Source organism: Salvelinus fontinalis, chromosome 7 (genome assembly GCF_029448725.1).
Source record: "Salvelinus fontinalis isolate EN_2023a chromosome 7, ASM2944872v1, whole genome shotgun sequence".
In the NCBI taxonomy this organism is placed as follows: Eukaryota; Metazoa; Chordata; class Actinopteri; order Salmoniformes; family Salmonidae; genus Salvelinus; species Salvelinus fontinalis.
The window spans coordinates 53,733,280-53,754,978 of NC_074671.1; the positions used below are offsets into that span (position 1 = coordinate 53,733,280).

Consider the following 21,699-nt stretch of genomic DNA (forward strand, 5'->3'; position numbering starts at 1 on the left):
TACGTGTCCAGTCGAATTCATCATTAATTTGTTTAGTTATTCGAAAATGACGGAAACATTAACTTCCTTGACCATGCTGTAGGTCATGTAACTCACAGAAGTGCCACCTTAATTGGGGGGGACAGGCTCGTGGTAATGGCTAGAGCAGAAAAGGGTAATGGTATCAAATACATCAAACATATGGTTTGATACCATTCCATTTGCTCCGCTCCAGCCATTATTATGAGCCGTCTTCCCCTCAGCAGCCTCCACTGATGTGACTATTTGTTACATGCAATATGCTTTGTGGACATCACTGGACAGATGTTGCTCTCTTTTTTTGTGATGAAACAAAGGACTATATATCAGGGTGGCAAGGCATTTCTGCCCAGCAGCAGCCCACTCCCAAGTGTCTGAAGAAGACAAGGAAGCAAAATGGAGCTTCAGCACCTCATTCCAAAGCCTAAAATGCACCTGCCAGAAAACCATTCCTCCCATCCCAGCGCTCCAACTGGGATGCCAAGAAACCAGGCTCAGACTCATGCTGTACCTGCTCAGGAGTGGAGGAACAGACACTCTCAGCCCTACAGACGAGGTGGAGCGCAGCATCGCCCAAGAAGCAGAGGTACAGCACAGCACGCTGAGCCTCATCCTTGATGGGACCGACTTCCTAGCGCAATAATATTTCCTTGAGCACCACTTTTCCAACTGAAAAGAGTCAACACCCAACAAATTGGTGTTATGCACTCTAACACAAGGTTATGCACTACAATTTTGTCAGTGACCCCTACACTTCAGGGGTGTCTTAAACTACAGCTCGCAACCCTGCAGAAAAGCAAACACTCTGCTCAGAAATGCGTTTCCTCCTGGAAAAGCATGCAATCGAAGAGGTAGAATCAGAGCAACAAAACTGCAGCTTCTACTCAAATCTATTTTCTGGTGGCAAAAAAAGGGCAGAGGCCTCGGTCTGATCCTGGACCTAAGGTGTCTGAGTCATCATCTTTCAGCACTTCCCTTCAAAATGCTTCCAATCAAAACCATCCTAAAGTCAGTAAAACCAGGTGATTGGTTCACCACAGTGGACCTGAAAGACGCATACTTTCATATCCCCATTCTACCTGCACACAGAAAATACCTGAGATTTGCCTTTGAAAACGTGTTTTCCATTTTTTCATTCTACCCTTTGGCCTTTCACTCGCGCCTCGCATTCTCACAAAGTGCATAAGCGCAGCGCTAGCCCCCTTTTCGCCATGCAGGAGTCAGGGTCCTGAACTACTTAGACGATTGGATAATATGTGCAGGGTCACAAAGCCAAGCTTTGGCACACACATCCATGGTCTCACATCACCCCTCCGAGTTGGAACTAACAATTAACTTGGAAAAGAGTTATCTGGTCCCCACTCAGTGTGTGCACTTCCTGGGCTTGACACTGTACACTCAAATCATGTGAGCAACACTCTTTCCAGAAAGAGTGGTGTCGTTGCCAAATTGCCTTTCAACATTCAAACTGAGAAAACAGGTGACAGCACTAGAGAGCCAGAGGCTCCTATGCCTCCTAGCTGCTGCTGCAGTCCATGTTGTACAGTTGGGCTTCATCCACATGTGGCCAATACAGCGCTGGTACAACAGACACTATCTATGTCCCAGAAGAGACAAACACAAAAAGCTGACAATTTCAATGAGTTGCTGAAGAGCAATACAATGGTGGCGCCTAGCACTTCGACCTCCCAGTGGAGTTCTCCTAGGCACAGTTTACAACCAGGTGACTTTGACCACAGACGCCTCCCTATAGGCATGAGGAGCAGCCTTGAACTAGTCAGGGGTCCATGGTGTATGGTTAGCACCATGGACAACAGCTCACATCAACATACTGGAGCTCAATGCGGTTCACCTTGTACTCCGGCACTTCCTCCCAGTACTATAGGACATGTACTGATACGGACTTAACAGTGGTTGCACACATCAACCACCAGGGCGGACTGAGGTCTATGGCACTGCAGCAGATAGCAAGGGAGCTACTGCTTTGGGCAAACAGACACCTTACATCCCTCAGAGCAATACACCTGTCGGTGGTTGAGAATCAGGCAGCATACCTTCTCTCTAGTGGAGGCCCTTATCCTTATGACTGGAGGATATATTGGGCTGCTGTATGCGTTTCCACCAATTCCTTTGATCTTCCTCAAGACCTGAGGGAGCAGTCTCGAGAGCGCGTCAGTTCTACTAGTTGATCCACATTGGCCACAGCGTCACTGGTTTTCAGACCTTGTACAGCTGACAACCTCCCAACCATGAGATTTCCCTCTTCGAAAGGACCTCCTGTCACAAGCGAACGGCAAGCTGTGGCACCCTAACCCAGCATACTGAAGTTGTGGGTGTGTAGCTGCAGGGTTGCCCTCCTTGGTAATTGATACAATTCAAGCAGCCAGGGCACCCTTTACGCTGTATACCTACAAGTGGAATTTTTTCTGGAATTTGACTTTTCTCCAGTAGCTTATGTCTGTAGGGAAGTCCCCATCTATACTGAAGTGTTGATCCCATGTTTCATGAGCAGAAATAAAAGATGCCAGAAATGTTCCACACACACAAAAAGCTTATTTCTCACATTTTGTGCACAAATTCTTTTGCATCCCTGTTATTGAGCATTTCTCCTTTGCCAAGATAAACCATCCACCTGACAGGTGTGGCACATCAAGAAGGTGACTAGACAGCATGATCATTACACAGGTGTACCTTGTACTGGGGACAATAAAATGTCACTCTTAAATGTGCAGTTTTGTCACACAACACAATGCCACAGATGTCTCAAGTTTTGAGGGAGCGCGCAACTGGCATGCTGACAGCAGGAATGTCAACCAGAGCTGTTGCCAGAGATTTTTTTGGAATGTATCTACCATAAACCGCCTCCAACGTTGTTTTAAAGAATTTTGCAGTATGTCGAATCGGTCTTACAACCGCAGACCACATGTAACCATTCCAGCCAGGAACTCTACATCCAGCTTGATGAAACTGAGGAGTATTTCTGTCTGTAATAAAGCCCTTTTGTGTGGAAAAACTCATTCTGATTGGCTGGGCCTGGCTTCCCAGTGGGTAGGCCTATGCCCTCCCAGGCCCACCGATGGCTGGGCCCCTGCCCAGTCATGTGAAATCCATAGATTAGTGCCTAATTCATGTATTTTACTTGACTGATTTCCTTATATGAACTCAGTAAAATCGTTGAAATTGTTGCATGTTGCGTTGTAATTTTTGTTCAGTATACATTAAAAGTGTATATGGCAGCCATCTTTATGGGTCATGGCCAGATTGCGGGTGCATCATCAGGGGCATTCTAGAATTACAATTCATTAAAAGGTGCCCACGGGCTACGGCTCTCCAATTCTCCTTCAATACCCTCATGGGCGTTAGATCTTGTCCTATGATCACTTATGAGCCCACAATTTGAGCCCCTGTCTTCACTTGAGCTACACTACATGACCAAAAGTACGTGGACACCTGCTGGTTGAACATCTCATTCCAAAATCATGGGCATTAATATGGAGTTGGTTCCCCCTTTGTTGCTATAATAGCCTCCACTGATCTGGGAAGGCTTTCCACTAGATGCTGGAACATTACTGCAGAGACTTGCTTCCATTCAGCCACAAGAACATTAGTGAGGTCAGGCACTGATGTTGGACGATTAGGCCTGGCTCGCAGTCGGTGTTCCAATTGATGGGTGTTCAATGGGGTTAAGGTCAGGGTTCTGTGCAGGGCAGTCAAGTTCTTCCAAACCGATCTTGACAATCCATTTCTGTATGGAACTCGCTTTGTGCACAGGGGCATTGTCAAGCAGAAACAGGAAAGGGCCTTCCCCCAACTGTTGCCACAAAGATGGAAGCACGGGATCGTTTAGAATGTCATTGTATGCTGTAATGTTAGGATTTCCCTTCACTGGAACTAAGGGGCCTAGCCCGGACCATGAAAAACAGCCCCAGATCATTATTCCTCCAACACCAAACTTTACAGTTGGCACTATGTATTGTGGCAGGTAGCATTCTCCTTGCATCCGCCAAGCCTAGATGCATCCGTCAGACTTCCAGATGGTGAAGCGTGATTCATCACTCCAGAGAATGCGTTTCCACTGCTCCAGAGTCCAATGGTGGCGAGCTTTACACCACTCCAGCCGAAGTTTGGCATTGAGCATGGTGATCTTAGGCTTGTGTGAGCTGCTCGGCCATGGAAACCCATTTCATGAAACTGATTTTTACACGCTATGCACTTCAGCACTCGGCGGTCCTGTTCTGTCAGCTTGTGTGGCCTACCACTTTGCAGCTAAGCCATTGTTGCTTCTAGACATTTCCACTTCACAATAACAGCCCTTACAGTTGACAGGGGCAGCTCTAGCAGGGTAGAAATTTGACGAACTGACCTGTTGGAAAGGTGGCATCCTATGATGATGCCACGTTGAAAGTCACTGGGCGCTTCAGTAAGACCATTCTACTGCCAATGTTTGTCTATGGAGATCGCATGGCTTTGTGCTCGATTTTATACACCTGTCAGCAACGGATGTGGCTGAAATAGCCGAAACCACTAATCTGAAGGGGTGTCCACATACTTTTGTATATATAGTGTATGTGAGCTCTCAGTAAAGACTGCTTTTCTATTGGCTATTGTTTAAGCCAAGCGTGTTGGAGAATTATATGACACTTTCTACCCATCCTTCCTGCCTCACTTCAGCAGAACATGGCTCTAAGGCAGTGCTTCGGCCAAATCCAGCATTCTTACCTAAGGTGCTTTCATCATCACATGCTAACCAGCCCTTAATCATAGCGGCATTTCACCCGCCTCCCCACAAGGGAGTCATGAGTTGCAGGCACTCAATGCCCTAACCGGGCAAAATGTATATCTTGCTGCAACAAGAACTGTTTGTCAAACAGAACAGTATTTGTGTGTTATGGGGAGAACTTCAAAGGTTGCACTGTTTTGAAGCAGAGACTGGTACATTGGATTACCAATGCAGTGTCAAAATCATATGCTGCAGCAGGTAGACCAACTCCAGACAGCGTAGTAGCACACTCCAACAGGGGTATGGTCACTTCATGGGCCCTGCTCAGAGGGTTCTCCCTGGACTCTATCTGTGCTGTTGCAAGTAGGGCAACACCCATGACTTTCATAAGGTACTACACACTCAATGTTATGTCCACACCATCAGTGAGGGCTGTGAATCTGGACACGGCACACTCGCTCAACCCAGAAAAGTGAGCGTACCGTGAACCTTGTACATACATACTAATCAACCATCACTTAACATCCATTATCACTTAAACATCTTTGATATTAAGCATTTCAATCACATCGCGAGGAGTTCCCATAAATCGCTTGGCGACAGACTACTCAGAGAACCAAGGCTACATCCGTTACCCAACGTTGTTAGCGGACACATGGTGATGTCAACACTGATGCAGTGAGACAAGGAACTGTACCAAATTGGTCGGTTTTCATTTGCATTTCTCACGTAACCTCTGCGGTTGCTTTTCTATAGACACCTACCTTTCTAATGTTATTTCCGGTGCAGTGGTCATGCCCTATACGGAGATCCCATTAGCTTTGACAGCTTTACATACACACTGTAGGCGTAGAGATGTTATACTATCTATGCAATGTACAGCAGCTAAATATTTTACAGCAGTAAAATACAGTTGAAGTCGGAAGTTTGCATACACCTTAGCCAAATACATTTAAACTCAGTTTCTCACAATTCCTGATATTTCACAAGCTTCCCACAATAAGTTGGGTGAATTTTGGCCCATTCCTCCTGACAGAGCTGGTGTAACAGAGTCAGGTTTGCAGGCCTCCTTGCTCGCATAAGCTTTTTCAGTTCTGCCCACAAATGTTCTATTGGATTGAGGTCAGAGCTTTGTGATGGCCACTCCAATATCTTGCCTTTGTTATTTTAAGCCATTTTGCCACAACTTTTGAAGTATGCTTGGGGTCATTGTCCATTTGGAAGACCCATTTGCGAACAAGCTTTAACTTCTTGACTGATGTCTTGAGATGTTGCTTCAAAATGTCCACAATTTTCCTACCTCATGATGCCATCTATTTTGTGAAGTGCACCAGTCCCTCTTGCAGCAAAGCACCCGCACAAATTGATGCTGCCACCCGTGCTTCAGTTGGGATGGTGTTCTTCGGCTTGCAAGCCTCCCCCTTTTTCCTCTAGACATAACGATGGTCATCATGGCCAAACAGTTCTATTTTTGTTTCATCAGACCAGAGGACATTTCTCCAAAAAGTACGATCTTTGTCCCTATGTGCAGTTGCAAACCGTAGTCTGGCTTTTTTTAATGGCGGTTTTGGAGCAGTGGCTTCTTCCTTGCTGAGCGGCCTTTCAGGTTATGTCGATATAGGACTTGTTTTACTGTGGATATAGATACTTTTGTACCTGTTTCCTCCAGCATCTTCACAAGGTCCTTTGCTGCTGTTCTGGGATTGATTTGCACTTTTCGCACCAAAGTCCGTTCATCTCTAGGAGACAGAACGCGTCTCCTTCCTGAGCGGTATGACAGCTGTGTGGTCCCATGGTGTTTATACTTTCATACTATTGTTTGTACAGATGGACGTGGTACCTTCAGGCATTTGGAAATTGCTCCCAAAGATGAACCGGACTTGTGGAGGTATACAATTCTTTCTGAGGTCTTGGCTGATTTCTTTTGATTTCCCCATGATGCCAAGCAAAGAGGCACTGAGTTTGAAGGTAGGCCTTAAAATACATCCACAGGTACACCTCCAATTGACTCAAATTATGTCAATTATCCTATCAGAAGCTTCTAAAGCCATGACATAATTTTCTGGAATTTTCCAAGCTGTTTAAAGAAACACTCAACTTAGTGTATGTAAACTTCTGACCCACTGGAATTGTGATACAGTGAATTATAAGTGAAATAATCTCTCTGTAAACAATTGTTGGGAAAATTACTTGTGTCATGCACAAAGTGGATGTCCTAACCGACTTGCCAAACTATAGTATGTTGATAAGAAATTTGTGGAGTGGTTGAAAAAAACAGTTTTAATGACTCCAACCTAAGTGTATGTAAACTTCCGACTTCAACTGTATGTTTTAAAAGCCTGTCATTGTTTTGTCTAAAACATGCTGCCCAGTGCCCTGAAAATAAATTCCATACATTCCTAATGCCATTCTAATCAAATTATTTAAATTTTAACTGTAGGCTAGCCTTCCGCTGGGAGGTGAAGAGGAATGCATTTCTTTAGTAATAGCTCCCTGGAACAAAAGGAGACACTATTGCATTACATTTCAACAAAAACTAATTTGCATAATAATGCTTACATCACTTGTTGATCTGAGCAGACTCCCTCTGATAGGACATGAAATGTAATTCATTCAGATGATGATTGAATTGAATTACACAATCATAACTTAATGACACACTTAAGCACATGGCCGTAACCGATCGCCACTGACCAAACCTTTAAAAGTAGAATTAGAATTTTAGCTGTGTTAACTAACGACTCGTCTCTCTTTCCAATCTCCTGGCTATTTGTTGTCAATCTGAGTCGCGTTCCGAGCCCCAGCTGTTAGTGTGCCACATCTTGTTTACAGCAGGGGCAGAGGCTATGTTTGACCTAGTTGCTGCTGACAAGCCCAGGGGCCAACATTACAGGCCTACAAACAGACATGGAAACACACAGATTGTAATTCAATTTTCATGTTTCTAGACACACGCCCCACTGCCATTAAGAAAGAATAAAGCAGGTCAATTCCATGGTAACAGAATGCTGAGACTCCAATTTTTCAATTCTAAATGTTTTTTTTTTTTAACCAAAATGCATTTACTTGAACAGTGCAGATGCAAGGTTTGGTAACAGAAAGATGGCACAAACAGCACAAACCGTTCTTCTGTTAACAAACTTTGCATTTGCACTGTTCAAAGAATTTTTTTTGTAAAATATTCAATGGAAATTGTTAAAAGTCGTCCTTGTGCATAGTTTTATGGTTTGTTTAACTTTGCAATCATTGGTTTTTGTTTGGCATACATTTTAAAGTGAAAAATCGGAGTCTCAGCATCATTATCATGGAATTGCCTAGCAGTCGGTTGCTTGATCAATTTCCTGAACATAATGGCAATGTGATCGTGTCTTAACCTACACACTGGGCAGCAGGCAGCCTAGCGGTTCAGAGCGTTGGGACAGTAACCGAAAGGTCGCTGGTTTGAATCCCGAGCTGACTAAGTGAAAAATCTGATGTGCGCTTGAGCAAAACACAACCATAATTGCTCCTGTAAGTTGCTCTGGATAAGAGCGTCTGCTAAATGACTAAAATGTAGTGCTTTTCCTCAGAGTTCTTCTGAATAACGGGACCACAACTTCCAACCCACTGGCTCTCAGCCTCATGTACTTTGCACACAATGTCATGACTAATGCAGTGGATTTCAGACTTGAAGATACTGTGTCATTATTGCCATTTATATTAAATATGTTGGAAATCATTTCAAAGTTCCAGACAAAGTCATCACATTTACAGTATCATTCATAATTCAGCATCAATACATATTTTTTCCTCTTTTCTATTCAACAGAACATAGAATAGAGTAGTCAAAATCAAAAGAAACCAGTATGTCCTCAGAGGTGAGGAAAGTCTCACCCACCATTGTCTGTCTGTGAGGATGGCTATGATTGGTATCAGTTAGAGTATTTCAGCTGCTGTCAATGGCTGTCAGAGTCCTGGGCCACGCCCTCGTTCCGTGGTAAACTGAGCAGCTCCTGGATCTTCTGTATGTCCTGGTCTACATCCTGGATCCGCCCACTGCTGCTCAAATCACCAATCAGGTCATCCGTCAACTGCAAACGGGCACTCCTTGAGGGCGTAGGAAAAAGTGAGTGAATACTAGGATTAAAAAAAAGTGTGTGTGTGTGTTTTGATGCCCATGGAATGTACCATTCCGCCAGTTTTAGTTCATACAGCTCTCTGCGCTCCCTCCTCCTCCTCTCCCGGACCGTTTCTCCCGCCAATCCCTGCATGGCGATGATCAGAACTCCTGCCGGCACCCTGACAAGAGATGACATGAGCCGAGCTGACATCACCTTCATTCCAACATGTCAATGTTCTGCGTCACATTAAATTATGTCACTGTGGCTGTCACTTACTCTCAATAACCCTCAGACTGTTATACAATACAGAGAGTTTGGCCAACTTCAGAGCTGGACGCCATGTTGCTGCCTCTCTGAGCATTTAATTGTTTCACTCATGAGTATCAATCAGGGTTTCATCTATCCAGGTTCCCGTTATCGACTACAGCTCTCATTCCAGACACCCTAAACATAGCTTAGCATGAAGGGCTGTGGTGGCTGTCACTCACTTAGTAACCCGGCCCGCCCCTATCACCTCGTCCATGTGTCAGGACTATGAGGGAGGTAGGGGCAGACATTTGGAGCGTGATGTGTTATCTGATTAGCTGCCTGCTTTCATTTCTCCCTCCCCCCTCCCCTGCACCTGGCTGAGGCTGTGGGTGCTCCTGGGGCTGTTTGCACACATCAAACACACGGTCCAGGTGGCTGGGCACTGAGGCAGACATGGACAGCGCTCTGCTTCGCTCTGGAGACACAGCAACATGGCTTGAATGTTGGATCACATACACCCAGTCCATTACTACTCTAAAAACCTTCACTGACACATTAGATATACATACAAATCAAAGACTATGTGACAGACATGGAAAGGGGAAGAGAGACAGGAGAGGAAAAGGAGGGAGAAAACAGGTGAAGAGGAGATGACAGAAGGGACTAGTGCAGCAGCGATAGAAGGAGCTGGATGGAGATGAAACGCTGGCGTAACAATGGGGTGGTAGAAATAAATGGGCAGCTGCTGCCTTGGCCTCTGTCCCTGCTCTACTGCCCAAAACACAGCCCTCTGCAAAGCACATGAGTCCCTCTGGCACCCAGCGCATGGCTAGGGGGAGGGAGGGGGGCTGGAGGGTTGGGAGAGGAGGAAAGGGTGCAGCTGGGAAGCAGAGGGGTTGCAGGGAGGGGGCGCAGCTGGCAGCCAGAGACTTGTTTTTGACATCCTTCAGGCTTCATAGTTCATATTTTACTATACTGCAGGGTAAGCCTGGACTATCTGGCTCCCTCAAACTACTCCTCATACCTCTTCTCCACTGTCAACACTATTACTCCAGGTAACCACTTTGTTCAAAACTAGCCCGTTATTTTGCCATTGAAAACCCTCATATCTCACCCCATGGTTGCTCCTATGGCCGTGCCTGCCACCAGTCCCCTGAGACCCAGGTTCAGCCTGAATAGGCCTCCTGTCACAGCTGCTCAAACCCACACAGGCAGGAATGTCATACTCACACATTTACAATAATCCCACTTACTGTGCCTTCAGAAAGTATTCACACCCCTTGACTTATTCGACATTTTGTTGTGTTACAGCCTGAATTCAAAATAAAATAAAATCTCTCACCCATCTACACACAATGCCCCATAATGACAAAGTGAAAACATGTTTTTAGAAATTAGCAAATTTATTGAAAATTAAATACAGAAATGACTAATTTGCATAAGTATTAACACCCTTGAGCCAATACTTTGTAGAAGCAGCACCATTGGTGGCGATTACAGCTTTTAGTCGTGTTGGGTATGTCTGTATCAGTTTTGTACATCTGGATTTGGGGATTTTCTCCCATTCTTCCTTGCAGATGTTTTCAAGCTCTATTAAGTTAGATGGGGAGCGGCGGTGTACTTCCACAGATTTTCCAATGCGATTCAAGTCTGGGCCACTCAAGGACTTTCAGAGTCTTGTTCTGAAGCCATTCCAGCGTTGCTTTGGCTGTATGCTTGGGGTCATTGTCCTGTTGGAACGTAAATCTTTGCCCCAGTCTGTTGTTTGCACTGAAGCAGGATTTGCATGTATGTCTCCATTCATTGTTCCCTCTATCCTTACCAGTCTGCCAAGTCCCTGCTGCTGAAAAGCATCCCCATAGCATGATGCTGCCACTACCATGCTTCACGGTAGGGATGGTGTTAAATGGGTGATGAGCTGTGCCTGGTTTTCTCCAGACATAACGTTTTGCATTCAGGTCAGTTACATTTCTGTCTCATCAGACCACATAATCTTTTGCCTTATGCTCAGAGTCTTTCACGTGCCCTTCTGCAAACTCCAAGCATGCTTTCATGTGACTTTTTCTCAGGAGTGCCTTCCGTCTGGCCACTCTCCCATAAAACCCAGATTTCCCAATGGAGACCACTGTGCTCATGGAATTTTCAACACTCTAGAAAATTGTTTTATACCCTTCCCCAGATATATGCCTGATCACAATTCTCTCTCGGAAATCTACAGACAGTTCCTTGGACTTCATGGTATAGTTTCTGCTCTGACAAGCACTGTCAACTGTGGGACTTTATATAGACAGGTGTGTTTCTTTCTAAATCATGTCCAAACAATTGAATTGGCCACAGGTGGACTCCAATGAAGTTGTAGCGACATTATTAAAGGAAATTGGATGCACCTGAGCTCAATTTGAAGTGTCATAGCAATGGGGTGTGAATACTTATGTAAATTAGAAGTTTTTCATTTTCAACAAATTAGCTGAAATTTCGAAAATGGGTGACATTTTTTAAAATATTTAATCATTTTTAATTCCGTAGAGCTCAGAGACAGGATTGTGATTTGGAAAGGCACACACCTGTCTATATAAGGTCCCACATTTGACCGTGCAAAAACCAAGCCATGAGGTCGAAATAATTGTCCGTAGAGCTCCGAGACAGGATTGTGTCGAGGCACAGATCTGGTGAAGGGTACCAAAACATTTCTTCAGCATTGAAGGTCCCCAAGAACACAGTGGCCTCCATTCTTAAATGGAAGAAGTTTGGAACCACCAACTCTTCCTAGAGCTGGCCGCCCGGCCAAACCGAGCAATCGGTGGAGAAGCGCCTTGGTCAGGGAGGTGATCAAGAACCCAATGGTCACTTTGACAGAGCTCCATAGTTCCTCTGTGGCGATGGGAGAACCTTCCAGAAGGACAACCATCTGTGCAGCACTCCACCAATCAGGCCTTTATGGTAGAGTGGCCAGATGGAAGCCACTCCTCAGTTAAAGGCACATGACAGCCCGCTTGGAGTTTGCGAGCATCATGCTGTGGGGATGTTTTGTCAGCGGCAGGGACTGGGAGACAAGTCAGGATCGAGGCAAAGATGAATGGAGCTAAGTACAGAGAGATCCTTGATGAAAACCTGCTCCAGAGCACTCAGGACCTCGGAGTGGGGCAAAGGTTCAACTTCCAACAGGACAACAACCCTAAGCACACAGCCAAGACAACACATGAGTGGCTTCGGGACAAGTCTCTGAATGTCCGAGTGGCCCGGACTTGAACCCGATCAAACATCTCTGGAGAGACCTGTAAATAGCTGTGCAGCAACGCTCCCCATCCAACCTGACAGAGCTTGAGAGGATCTGCAGAAAAGAATGGGAGAAACTCCCCAAATACAGGTGTGCCAAGTTTGTAGCATCATACCCAAGAAGACTCAAGGCTGTAATTGCTGCCAAAAGTGCTTCAACAAAGTACTGAGTAAAGGGTCTGAATACTTATGTAAATGTGATATTTCTGTTTTCTGTTTTTGCTTTGTCATTATGGGTTATTGTGTGTAGAAGAAAAAAAACTATTTAATACACTTTAGAATAAGGCTGTAACTGAACAAAATGTGGAAAAAGTCAAGGGGTCTGAATACTTTCCTTAGGCACTGTAGATGTCTTACAAATTATTACTGTGAAGTAGTTGAATAAGTGTGGGTGTGTATAATACATTGAGGTATCCTCTCCATTTGGGTGTTGAAGTAACTCACCTCCGGCTGCTGCGTAGTGGCTGAGGGTATACTTATCTCTGTACACAGACAGGCCTGTGCTCACAGTGCTGACAGAACACACACACAGAGAGCGAGAGAATCAACCAATGTCACTGAACACAGGAGAACAAACTAATATAGTGGCCACAGAGGAAAGAGTCCCATACTGAATAGTCATGTAGTTATTGTTTACTTGAATAATGTGACGAAGGCTGCCACTCTCCAGCTCCACCTCCAGCCATACCTCACAAAGCCCCGGATGGCTGCGTTATGGGCAGAACGCTGGGGGAGAACAACGACAACACAAAGCCTCCATCAACACAAGACAAACATTTTATTTTATTTTTTTAATTGACAGAATGTACTTTTGCTGCACTTGGGAAATGTATACAAAAGCACTGACATCGTATTGCATGTATGTATGTAATGGCCTGCTGTTAATTCACAACCGCAGACACTCACCACAGCTTCCACCCGGCTGTGGTATATCTCAGCCTGGTGGAGCTGGATGAACCTCTCCCTGGCGTGCCGGGCGGCGGGCAGCCCTCCGTAGATCATGCCGCCCAAGGCGGCAGCGAAGGTACTCTTCACCACGCTGGAGAGCTCCTCAGGATACTTCTGCATTTCACTGGGAGCACAGGAAAGGGGTGTAAAAACAAGCTTTAAAATCAAACAGAGCATTTTTAGACAGCCAATGTATGAAGCCCTGTAAGGCAAGTGATGGTTATGCTACACTAGAAGTCTGGAACCTTCTAAACTAACTGGAACCTTCTAAACTAAGTACAGGCTAGAAAACTCATCTGCTGCACAGGTAAGCAATGGGGAGCAATCCCCGATGGTGATGGGTTTACTCAGCTAAGCCACAGACAATAGGAGAGAGGTGTCACGGTCATAACTTACTCCCTGTCGAAGAGATCCTTGATGCGGTCCCATCCAGTGTCTGGGAACTCTGGCTTGCCCACGAGGCTGGGCAGGGGGGAGGGGATCTGTACCAGGGCAGGAGCCACACTGTCAGCTGCATGGACCCTGGGGAAGAGGAGGCCCAGGGAGGGCATGGCTAGCTGGAGGAGACCCCCCAGTGGTCTGGTGCAGAGGGTGCCCTGGGGGGCAGAGGCTGCCTGCTGACACGGGGCTGGGGACGCCCCAGGCCGTTCAGGAGGATGCATCATGAACGCTTCACCAGCAGTGGGAGCTGGATCTGAGAACACATGGCCAGGAGCTAGGATGTTACACTTATGTTACAGCTAATCCTTCTGCTAAATAAATGCCCCTTGGGCAGAGGAAACGAGAGAAAATGGACAAAACACAAACAGTACAACAGCTGTTTTAATACCGCATCTGACATCGCATAGTCATTCGTGTGTACAATAGAATACCTACTGTACATTACTATACATTTCTAGAGTTGGTATTTATTGTAATGGAACATTGATAAATACGGTCTACACTGGCTGGAAATTATCAGGCTAGCTACAATCAGCTGTTATGACATATGTGTCAACAACACCCAAGGTAAAGATGCCCACTTAGGTAACCTATCGTATGAAGCAGACTGAACGACAATAGATATGTTACGTTTGCATTCGAGTGGAGCAGGTGAGGTGACACGGTTACCAAAGACGGTACATGTCTTTACCATAACTTCACGTTCTCAAAGCATCTTGTTCCATGCGAACAAGCAAAGAGCTAAGGGGATTCATCATGCTAGCTAACGTTAGCTGTGTATGCGAACTTGTTCAGCAGTTCCGTGCTTGTGAAGCAGTCTATTATTTGTCTAACGTAGCTAAGCATAGTTATATCGCAGACTACGTTTGAACGGTTAAGTTGTTTTCTGAGTATTTACCTATTTATTCTGAAATGTCCTTGTAGTTTGTCTTTCCTACCTGCTGCTGATTTCCACCGGCACACCCCTGAACTGCTAGCTAGTAAATTAAAGCTATTTAGTTGGAGAGCACCCCCTTCAGGTGGAGGACCAAACATACACATTCATTGGAGACAATTGTGCATTTACTTGATTTGAATGGTTTATTACAGAGTTAAAAATGATACATTCGATATAAAAATGTAAAATGTAAGGAAACAAAACATTGACAAAAGGCTGTTATTGCATCATATCACAACATTGTCATTGTGTTTCAAGCCAAAAAATAGCATAAATTACTATTAATTAAAGCCCAAAACACAAACCAAAACTATTCCACCGATTTTGCAGGCGAATCAACTTGCCCATGATAGTACAATCTCTGTGCATACAATACTCTGACTAACCATGAAGATCACATCATATGTTTTGACCACAAGCTGAACATAGTTTTTTGGCATTGCACCTCGTACTCTTTGGTCAAGACAATACACAGTGCAAAGTACCTTACATTCGTGTATGCCACAGCTGTAGAATCAGAGAACTAACACATACATTCTACAATGGGAAATCTTGAACATATTAAAAATTTCAGTTCCATTGTGGCTTATACTCATCATTTCCAAGGCAGGTCCAAGTAAAGTAGTGTAGTGACAGTGGGCTTGACATGTCATTCTACATTAATGAATCACGTTCTATTGGCACTTGGTGTTGAGTGTAGTTATTTACTGGTTAATATGTAGTGTTTCAAGCTTCATCGTATCACTACAGTATATGGCAATGGTAGTGTATTGTTCTTCTTAAACAGAGGCAACACTCTGAGGTGAGGAGTGTTTTGGTTGTGTTTGTAGTTGAATGGACCACTGGCAATAAAATGGAAGATGTAAGTATCAACTCCTGAGCAGCATACAGGGCTTCTGTCACACACTAGATGGCAGTAAGGGAAAGCAGATGGAAAATGGGCTTTTAGGTGAAATTTCCCAGAATCAACCAATTTCATAGATTTTTCACACAATTTCAGTGTGGGGTGAGAACTGATTTCGCCTAATAGCAAACGCTATTAAGCTCTTTATAAATCCTCTACCCAAAGTTCCTTTTGAGGCATAAAGTCACTGATATTTTGAGCATGGAAAGACTAAATACCAGGCCTGGGTTCAAATACATGTGTATTTGATAATTTGTTAAGTAAATACAGAGAAAATAAAGTATTTTCAAATAATGTGGCCCGAATCAACTACTTGTATTGGAATTATTTGAAAGTACTGTATTTTCAGAGGGGTTGGGTTAAATGCATTAAACACATTTCAGTTGAATGCATTCAGTTGTACAACTGACTATATATCCCCCTTTCCCTTTCAAATACTAATTTCAACATCAAAAAATGTAATGCCTGGGCTAAATGCATGGGAGTGTATTTGAGTCAGCGTATTTGCGTATTTTCAAATACATTCCAATATTCAACTATTTGTCTTTTCAAATTAAAAAATACCTAAATAATTACTTCCAAATATATTTGAAAGTAATTCTAATACCCTACACAGTATTTGAACCCAAGTCTGCTAAATACAAACTGTAAACTGTGTGATAGAACCAATATATACAGTATCCTACTCTTTCTGTGTGCTAATCGCAATGGTAATTTCAATCCCAAATAGCCGCTTTCTTCTTATAGCGTTTTTAAGCTCCTAAATCTTCTATAACACAATACTTTAAAAAGGTACTCCATTACATCTAACCCTATGAAGAATCTATGGGGAGACAACAGCCTAAATGTGAAGACCAGCAATTCCTAATTCTAAGACCAGCATTAGGAACATTAATAAGCAGTGTGATCTGCCGCTATCTATTGACTGGAGCTGCCTCCATATAGTCCATACAGAGTGACCCCCCTGGCTCGGTCACAGTTCTGTCCTCCCATGCTTGTGGATGACTTGATTGTAGTTAGTCTTCCTCTGGAGTTTGTACTTGAGCAGCCCACCAAACTCAGTGAGGAGTCTCTCCCAGTAACACGACACGTCCTCCATCCTCAGGTGGTCCTGGATGAACCGCTGACCCCTGGAGGCAGAGGTTGGTCAACTAACATAAGTCAACAATACCAATAGTCTGATTATTTAGCATGCTACTGTACAAGCTGTGAGAAAACAGACAGTTAATGTAACCAGTCTAAAGCCATTTTTTCTAGTTTCTAGATTACCTATCGGCAATCTCTTGAGCGACGTCATCGTTTTCTTTCACAAACTGTAGCAGTTCCCTGGAAAGACAGAAAAAGGGGACATCACTATATATATAACAGAGAACATTCAGACATTAGACAAAACACATATTCCACTATACTACCCATGGAGCAGGTTGACAGTTGAACAGTTATAATATACAGCCAAGCCAGACAGGTCACCTGAGGTCAGAGAGGTCCTGTTTGACAGGGATGTAGTGTACCCAGGGCAGCAGCTGGGGATAGAAGAACTCCAGCCACTCCTCCCCTACATGGAAGACCAGAGAGCCACACAGGAACAGGTGCTTGAGGCGGAAGCTGGCCGCCACGCCCCGGAAGTTGAACAGGTACCTGAGGGGTTAGAGGTCAGATGATGAGGTAGGAATTGTGGTGGAAATCACACAGTGTGTACAGGGTAAGGAAAAAGTTACCCTGTCCTTGGTAGTCTGCAACGGGTGGGGCCACAATGGTGAGGTAATGATTTGGAGCCCTGGCCTGACGTACAAACGTAACTGACAATGCACCCCTGTAGTGTTTTATTCCATAGCTGAAGGTTTAAGATAAATAACCAGGGTTAACTAACAGACCTTTGAAACAGGTAATGGAAGTTTCCCTCTCAACTCATGAAAACCAGGGCCATGTTTTCTCGGTCAATCTAAAAATCTCTGAAGCTAAAAACATTTTTTAATTTTTTAATTAGTCTAATTTTATCCAGGCTGACCTGGAAAATGCCAGTGAGTGAAGCCACATCTATGCACTTGATGTAAAACATTGTAAACACAAAACCAAGCTCAATGCAATTCCACCATAATATCTTGTTCTTACTTGTATTGACAGTGCTCCACCAGGGGAATCTCCTTAGCTGGTGGTCTACCTAGTGTGTCCTAAGAAAAAAAAAGAAGAGGCTATTGAACAGTTGTTGATGTTGATATTGCGGTTGAAAAACATAACACTGCTCTCAGTGCATTCAAGCCACTGTCACACGGATATTTGCATTGGTAGTTCCAGACGGACCTTCTCAGACTTCCAGGCCTGGTTCTTTGTGTACTCAGCATCCACCAGGTCTGGAGCCTCTCTGGACAGAAGGACCAGGGGGTCCCTCTCAGGACTAGTCCTGGAGCCTCTGAAGAATCCTCTGGACTCTTTCCTCTTCCAGGGCCACTGTGCTGCCGATCTAACACAAACAGAGTGTTTGTGAATAACAGAGAAAATTATCTGGTAAAATAAATAAAATACAAGTGTTTTCTTGTATCACAAGGAGGTCAAAACCAACGTTTTAAGGTCATCCCTCATGAGGTCCCATCGTCCTAGTCCAGTGGGATATATGGGCCATACCGCCGGGCCCCCCTCCCAAAAGGTCCAGGCAGGATACATGATGTCCTGGTAGTCAGCAGTCTGAATGCACACCACACACTTTCATTTTACACACACAAATGCCATCACATTGGACAACTCTCTTTTACTACTTCCAACAAATATATATACATTTACAAAAGTAAAAACATATTTCTAAATAACATAAACAAGCAACACTGTTGTGTGTGTGTGTGTGTGATGAGGACACGTATGGCCGCAGAGCTGACCTTACTGAAAGACAGGACAGGCAGGATAGGCTGCACCCAGCCTGGCACCTGAGGGTAGTCCCGCACGTTCACCACCATCTCCACGTCTGGCAACTTGTCAATCACCTGCAGGATGAAGTGCTCCACCCCACTACACCTAAACCAATCAGAGAGACAGACAGTTGAGACATGATGACTATCATATTAACTAGCTCACTACTGATATAGGCCTAAAGATAATACATTTTACTAAATGATCGACCACTAATTAATGGATTATCATACAAAACCAGGGTCTGATTTCTAAGCTTGATGAGAAACACTTGCACACACAAACTCAGATGTGTACACAGACTCATTTGAATGTTTTGTTTCCTCACCTGGCTGGGAACATACAGTTCTGTTCCCGGTACAGTTTACCACTAATGATTTGGTAATGGGTGCCCACGCCACGACGAAGCGTGTCCGCCATTAGCTCCTCAGACACTCCCTCTCTGAAGGGTCGTAGGTCATCATTCAAGACACTGGATGGATCGAGGACAATGGAGAGAGAGCAGATCCTTCATTCTAACAAGGCAACCAACGGCTTTGGTTAAAAAGCTGAAACCCTTTTGTATAGCAATACTGTTCTCATAGGGAGCAACATCAGTTCTCCTGCATGCATTACCTGAGATGGCAACTGCAGTTGTATGGGCTGCAAGGCTTGTAAAGTTGCGTGGCTTTGGTGATCTTTTCAAGGTATATCTGCCACCTGCCACCATTACCTAATAAAACAGAGCTTGTTAGGCAAAGAGCATGCACTTCCTGGACTACTGAAATACAGATCAGTATGCATGATTGCTTACACACTGAAAGCCCGTGGCAAAGGCTACTTACACTGCATTGGGTTGTAAATACGGGATAAGCTCGCTGCACACTAGTATTTAGAAGAGACTGAGGTCAGGAAAGGCAACCTGGTCTCAAAGCATTTCATATTTTTCTGTACATAAATCTGAGACACTCCATTTCGTATGATATGTTACGAATTGCAATTCATATGATATGTTACGTATTCCAATTTGTTGTGGCTACGGTTAACTAGGTGGTTAACTTCAGCTAGCAGTTAAGGTTAAAAGTTAGCGTCGGCTAACATTCTAAGTAGTTGCAAAGTAGCTAAAAAGTAGTTGCAAAGTTTCTAATTAGCTAAAATTGACCATGAATAGATTCGAACACGCAACCTTTGGGTTCCTTGACATTTGTGTTATATGCCCACCCGAACAACCACACTCCTTTCCTTTTTACTTTAAGTAACCTTCTGTCTTATGTAACCATACTGTATTTTACTAATTTAGTATGTCGGATTTACATTTACTGTGTTACATCTAGTCTATGTGACCAGGCTGGGAAAGGTTAGGTTAAATGTCAGAATCTGACCTAACGTTACTACAACTCTGACAGACCTGTTGCATTACATTAACCAACCTTAGCTAAAGTAACAATTTGAGCCACACAGTTAATCAAATTCCTTCTCTAAAGGGATGCCTTGGGAAAACTCTGTATCCAATATTGTATTAAGATTTCTGCCCCAAAATGTAAAAAAAAATATTATTTCGCATGCAACCAATTGGTTCTACTTGCAAGCTAATTTAGTTTGTTAGCTAACGTTAACTGGGCTAGCTAGCTAGGATGAATGGGAACTCCTGAGAATAATTCGGTCATGCAATTTCAGTCCAGCACAGACCTCCAAAAATGTACATATTCCATAGCTTTATTGTTACCTAATCCGGCCACGATGAAATCAACTCCACAAAACTGTAAAGTTAGAAGAGGGATCAAGAGCCACGGCAACTTCATTTTCTTCGCTTAGGCAGTTAGCGATGACTGATGCTTGGTCAGCCTCTAGTTTGGTCTGAAAACCCTTACCGTAATTACAGGTATTGACGTATCTTTACCGTAATATTGGGACCGTTTGCGCATCTGTGTGTGTTCTGTCAGCCAGGTCTCATAGACTAGATGTAACATAGTAAACTTAAATCCGAGGCCCTAAGTTAATATGATATGTAATGTTTGGTATAGTTACATAAAACACGTTACTTAAAGCTACAATATGTAATTTTTTGGGAGACCTGACCAAATTCAAATAGAAACGTGCGTTATAAATCTTGAATGCAAGTATAGTAAGAGGTAGATCTTCTGTCCGTTATTTCTAGGCTTCTCGTTCTTAAGTTTAGTTTTTGTGTCTTTTACTTTCGGTTTTGTACACCAGTTTCAAACAGCTGAAAATACAATATTTTTGCTTATGGAACATATATTTCACAACGATTTAGATGGTACAATGACTCTCCACACAATGACTTTTGTTACATAAACTGAAATTAGGCGAATAATTATAATTTTTAATTTTAGCAACCAAGAAATGGCAGAGTGATTTCTGCATAGTGCATCTTTAAAGAAGCACTATGTAGAAATCGCTCCTCCATTTCCTGGTTGTTAAATTCTAATAGTTTGCCTAATCTCATTACGGATAACTTTAGCATTTTAGCTAATTAGTAACTTTGCAAATACTTACTACTTTTTAGCTACTTTGCAACTACTTATCATGTTAGCTAACCCTAACTTTAACCCTTCAACCTAACTCCTAACCCTAACTCCTAACCTTAACTCCTAACCTTAACTCCTAACCTTAACTCCTAACCTTAACTCCTAACCTTAACTCCTAACCTTAACTCCTAACCTTAACGCCTAACCTTAACGCCTAACCCTAACACCTAGCCTAGCTAACGTTAGCCACATTGCTAACATTAGTGTTAGCCACAACAAATTGGGATTCGTAACATGTCATACGCTTTGCACATTCATAACATATTGTACGAATTGCAATTCGGAACATATCATACGAAATGGATGATGGACATCCACAAATTAATACCTACCATAAGAAACTTCACATATCATACTACATGGCGGAAAACAGATTTCCTTTTACTATGTTACATGTAGCTCTGAGTCCAGGTTGGTTCTCCAAATCTCTACATTGCTTATTTTTGTTTCAATGTAAAGAGGCCTCAATCTGCTGCTTTTTAGATTTGAATTTGATCAAACACAAAACGCATTCAATCACAGTTATGTACACACCCTCGTTCAATGCTGTTAGTCCCTCTGACAAATATAGGACACAGGCATATTACATTTGTAAACTTTTCTCTCGTGTCTTCAATGGCATTGTAAGTGTTATTTTGGCCCTCTCTACCCAGCCTTGGAGCTACATTACACAATGA

The 21,699-nt window shown here is 43.6% G+C and overlaps 2 protein-coding genes across 3 annotated transcripts; both read right to left on the reverse strand.

Annotated features, from left to right (window-relative positions):
* Positions 1-8,412: 8,412 nt before the first annotated feature.
* Positions 8,413-14,793, reverse strand: LOC129859689 (complex I assembly factor TIMMDC1, mitochondrial-like). 2 transcript variants are annotated; one of them, XM_055929758.1, is made up of 8 exons: positions 14,691-14,793; positions 13,708-14,005; positions 13,270-13,435; positions 13,001-13,089; positions 12,808-12,875; positions 10,202-10,280; positions 8,906-9,016; positions 8,413-8,824 (listed from the first exon to the last, which is right to left on the reverse strand). In XM_055929758.1, the coding sequence occupies exons 1-8, from the start codon at positions 14,791-14,793 to the stop codon at positions 8,674-8,676; spliced, it is 1,065 nt and encodes a 354-aa protein (XP_055785733.1). In that variant the 3' UTR covers positions 8,413-8,673. The 2 variants fall into 2 exon arrangements, with proteins under 2 accessions (XP_055785733.1, XP_055785734.1); XM_055929759.1 differs by having other exon boundaries at positions 14,651-14,737.
* Positions 14,794-14,806: 13 nt separating this feature from the next.
* On the reverse strand, positions 14,807-20,313 carry poglut1 (protein O-glucosyltransferase 1). Its single transcript, XM_055929761.1, has 10 exons — positions 20,200-20,313; positions 19,110-19,206; positions 18,823-18,966; positions 18,464-18,599; positions 18,154-18,275; positions 17,895-18,054; positions 17,706-17,764; positions 17,064-17,231; positions 16,863-16,919; positions 14,807-16,723 (listed from the first exon to the last, which is right to left on the reverse strand). Exons 1-10 carry the CDS (start codon positions 20,273-20,275, stop codon positions 16,567-16,569), a joined length of 1,176 nt encoding a protein of 391 aa, XP_055785736.1. The 5' UTR covers positions 20,276-20,313; the 3' UTR covers positions 14,807-16,566.
* Between the last annotated feature and the right edge of the window lie 1,386 nt (positions 20,314-21,699).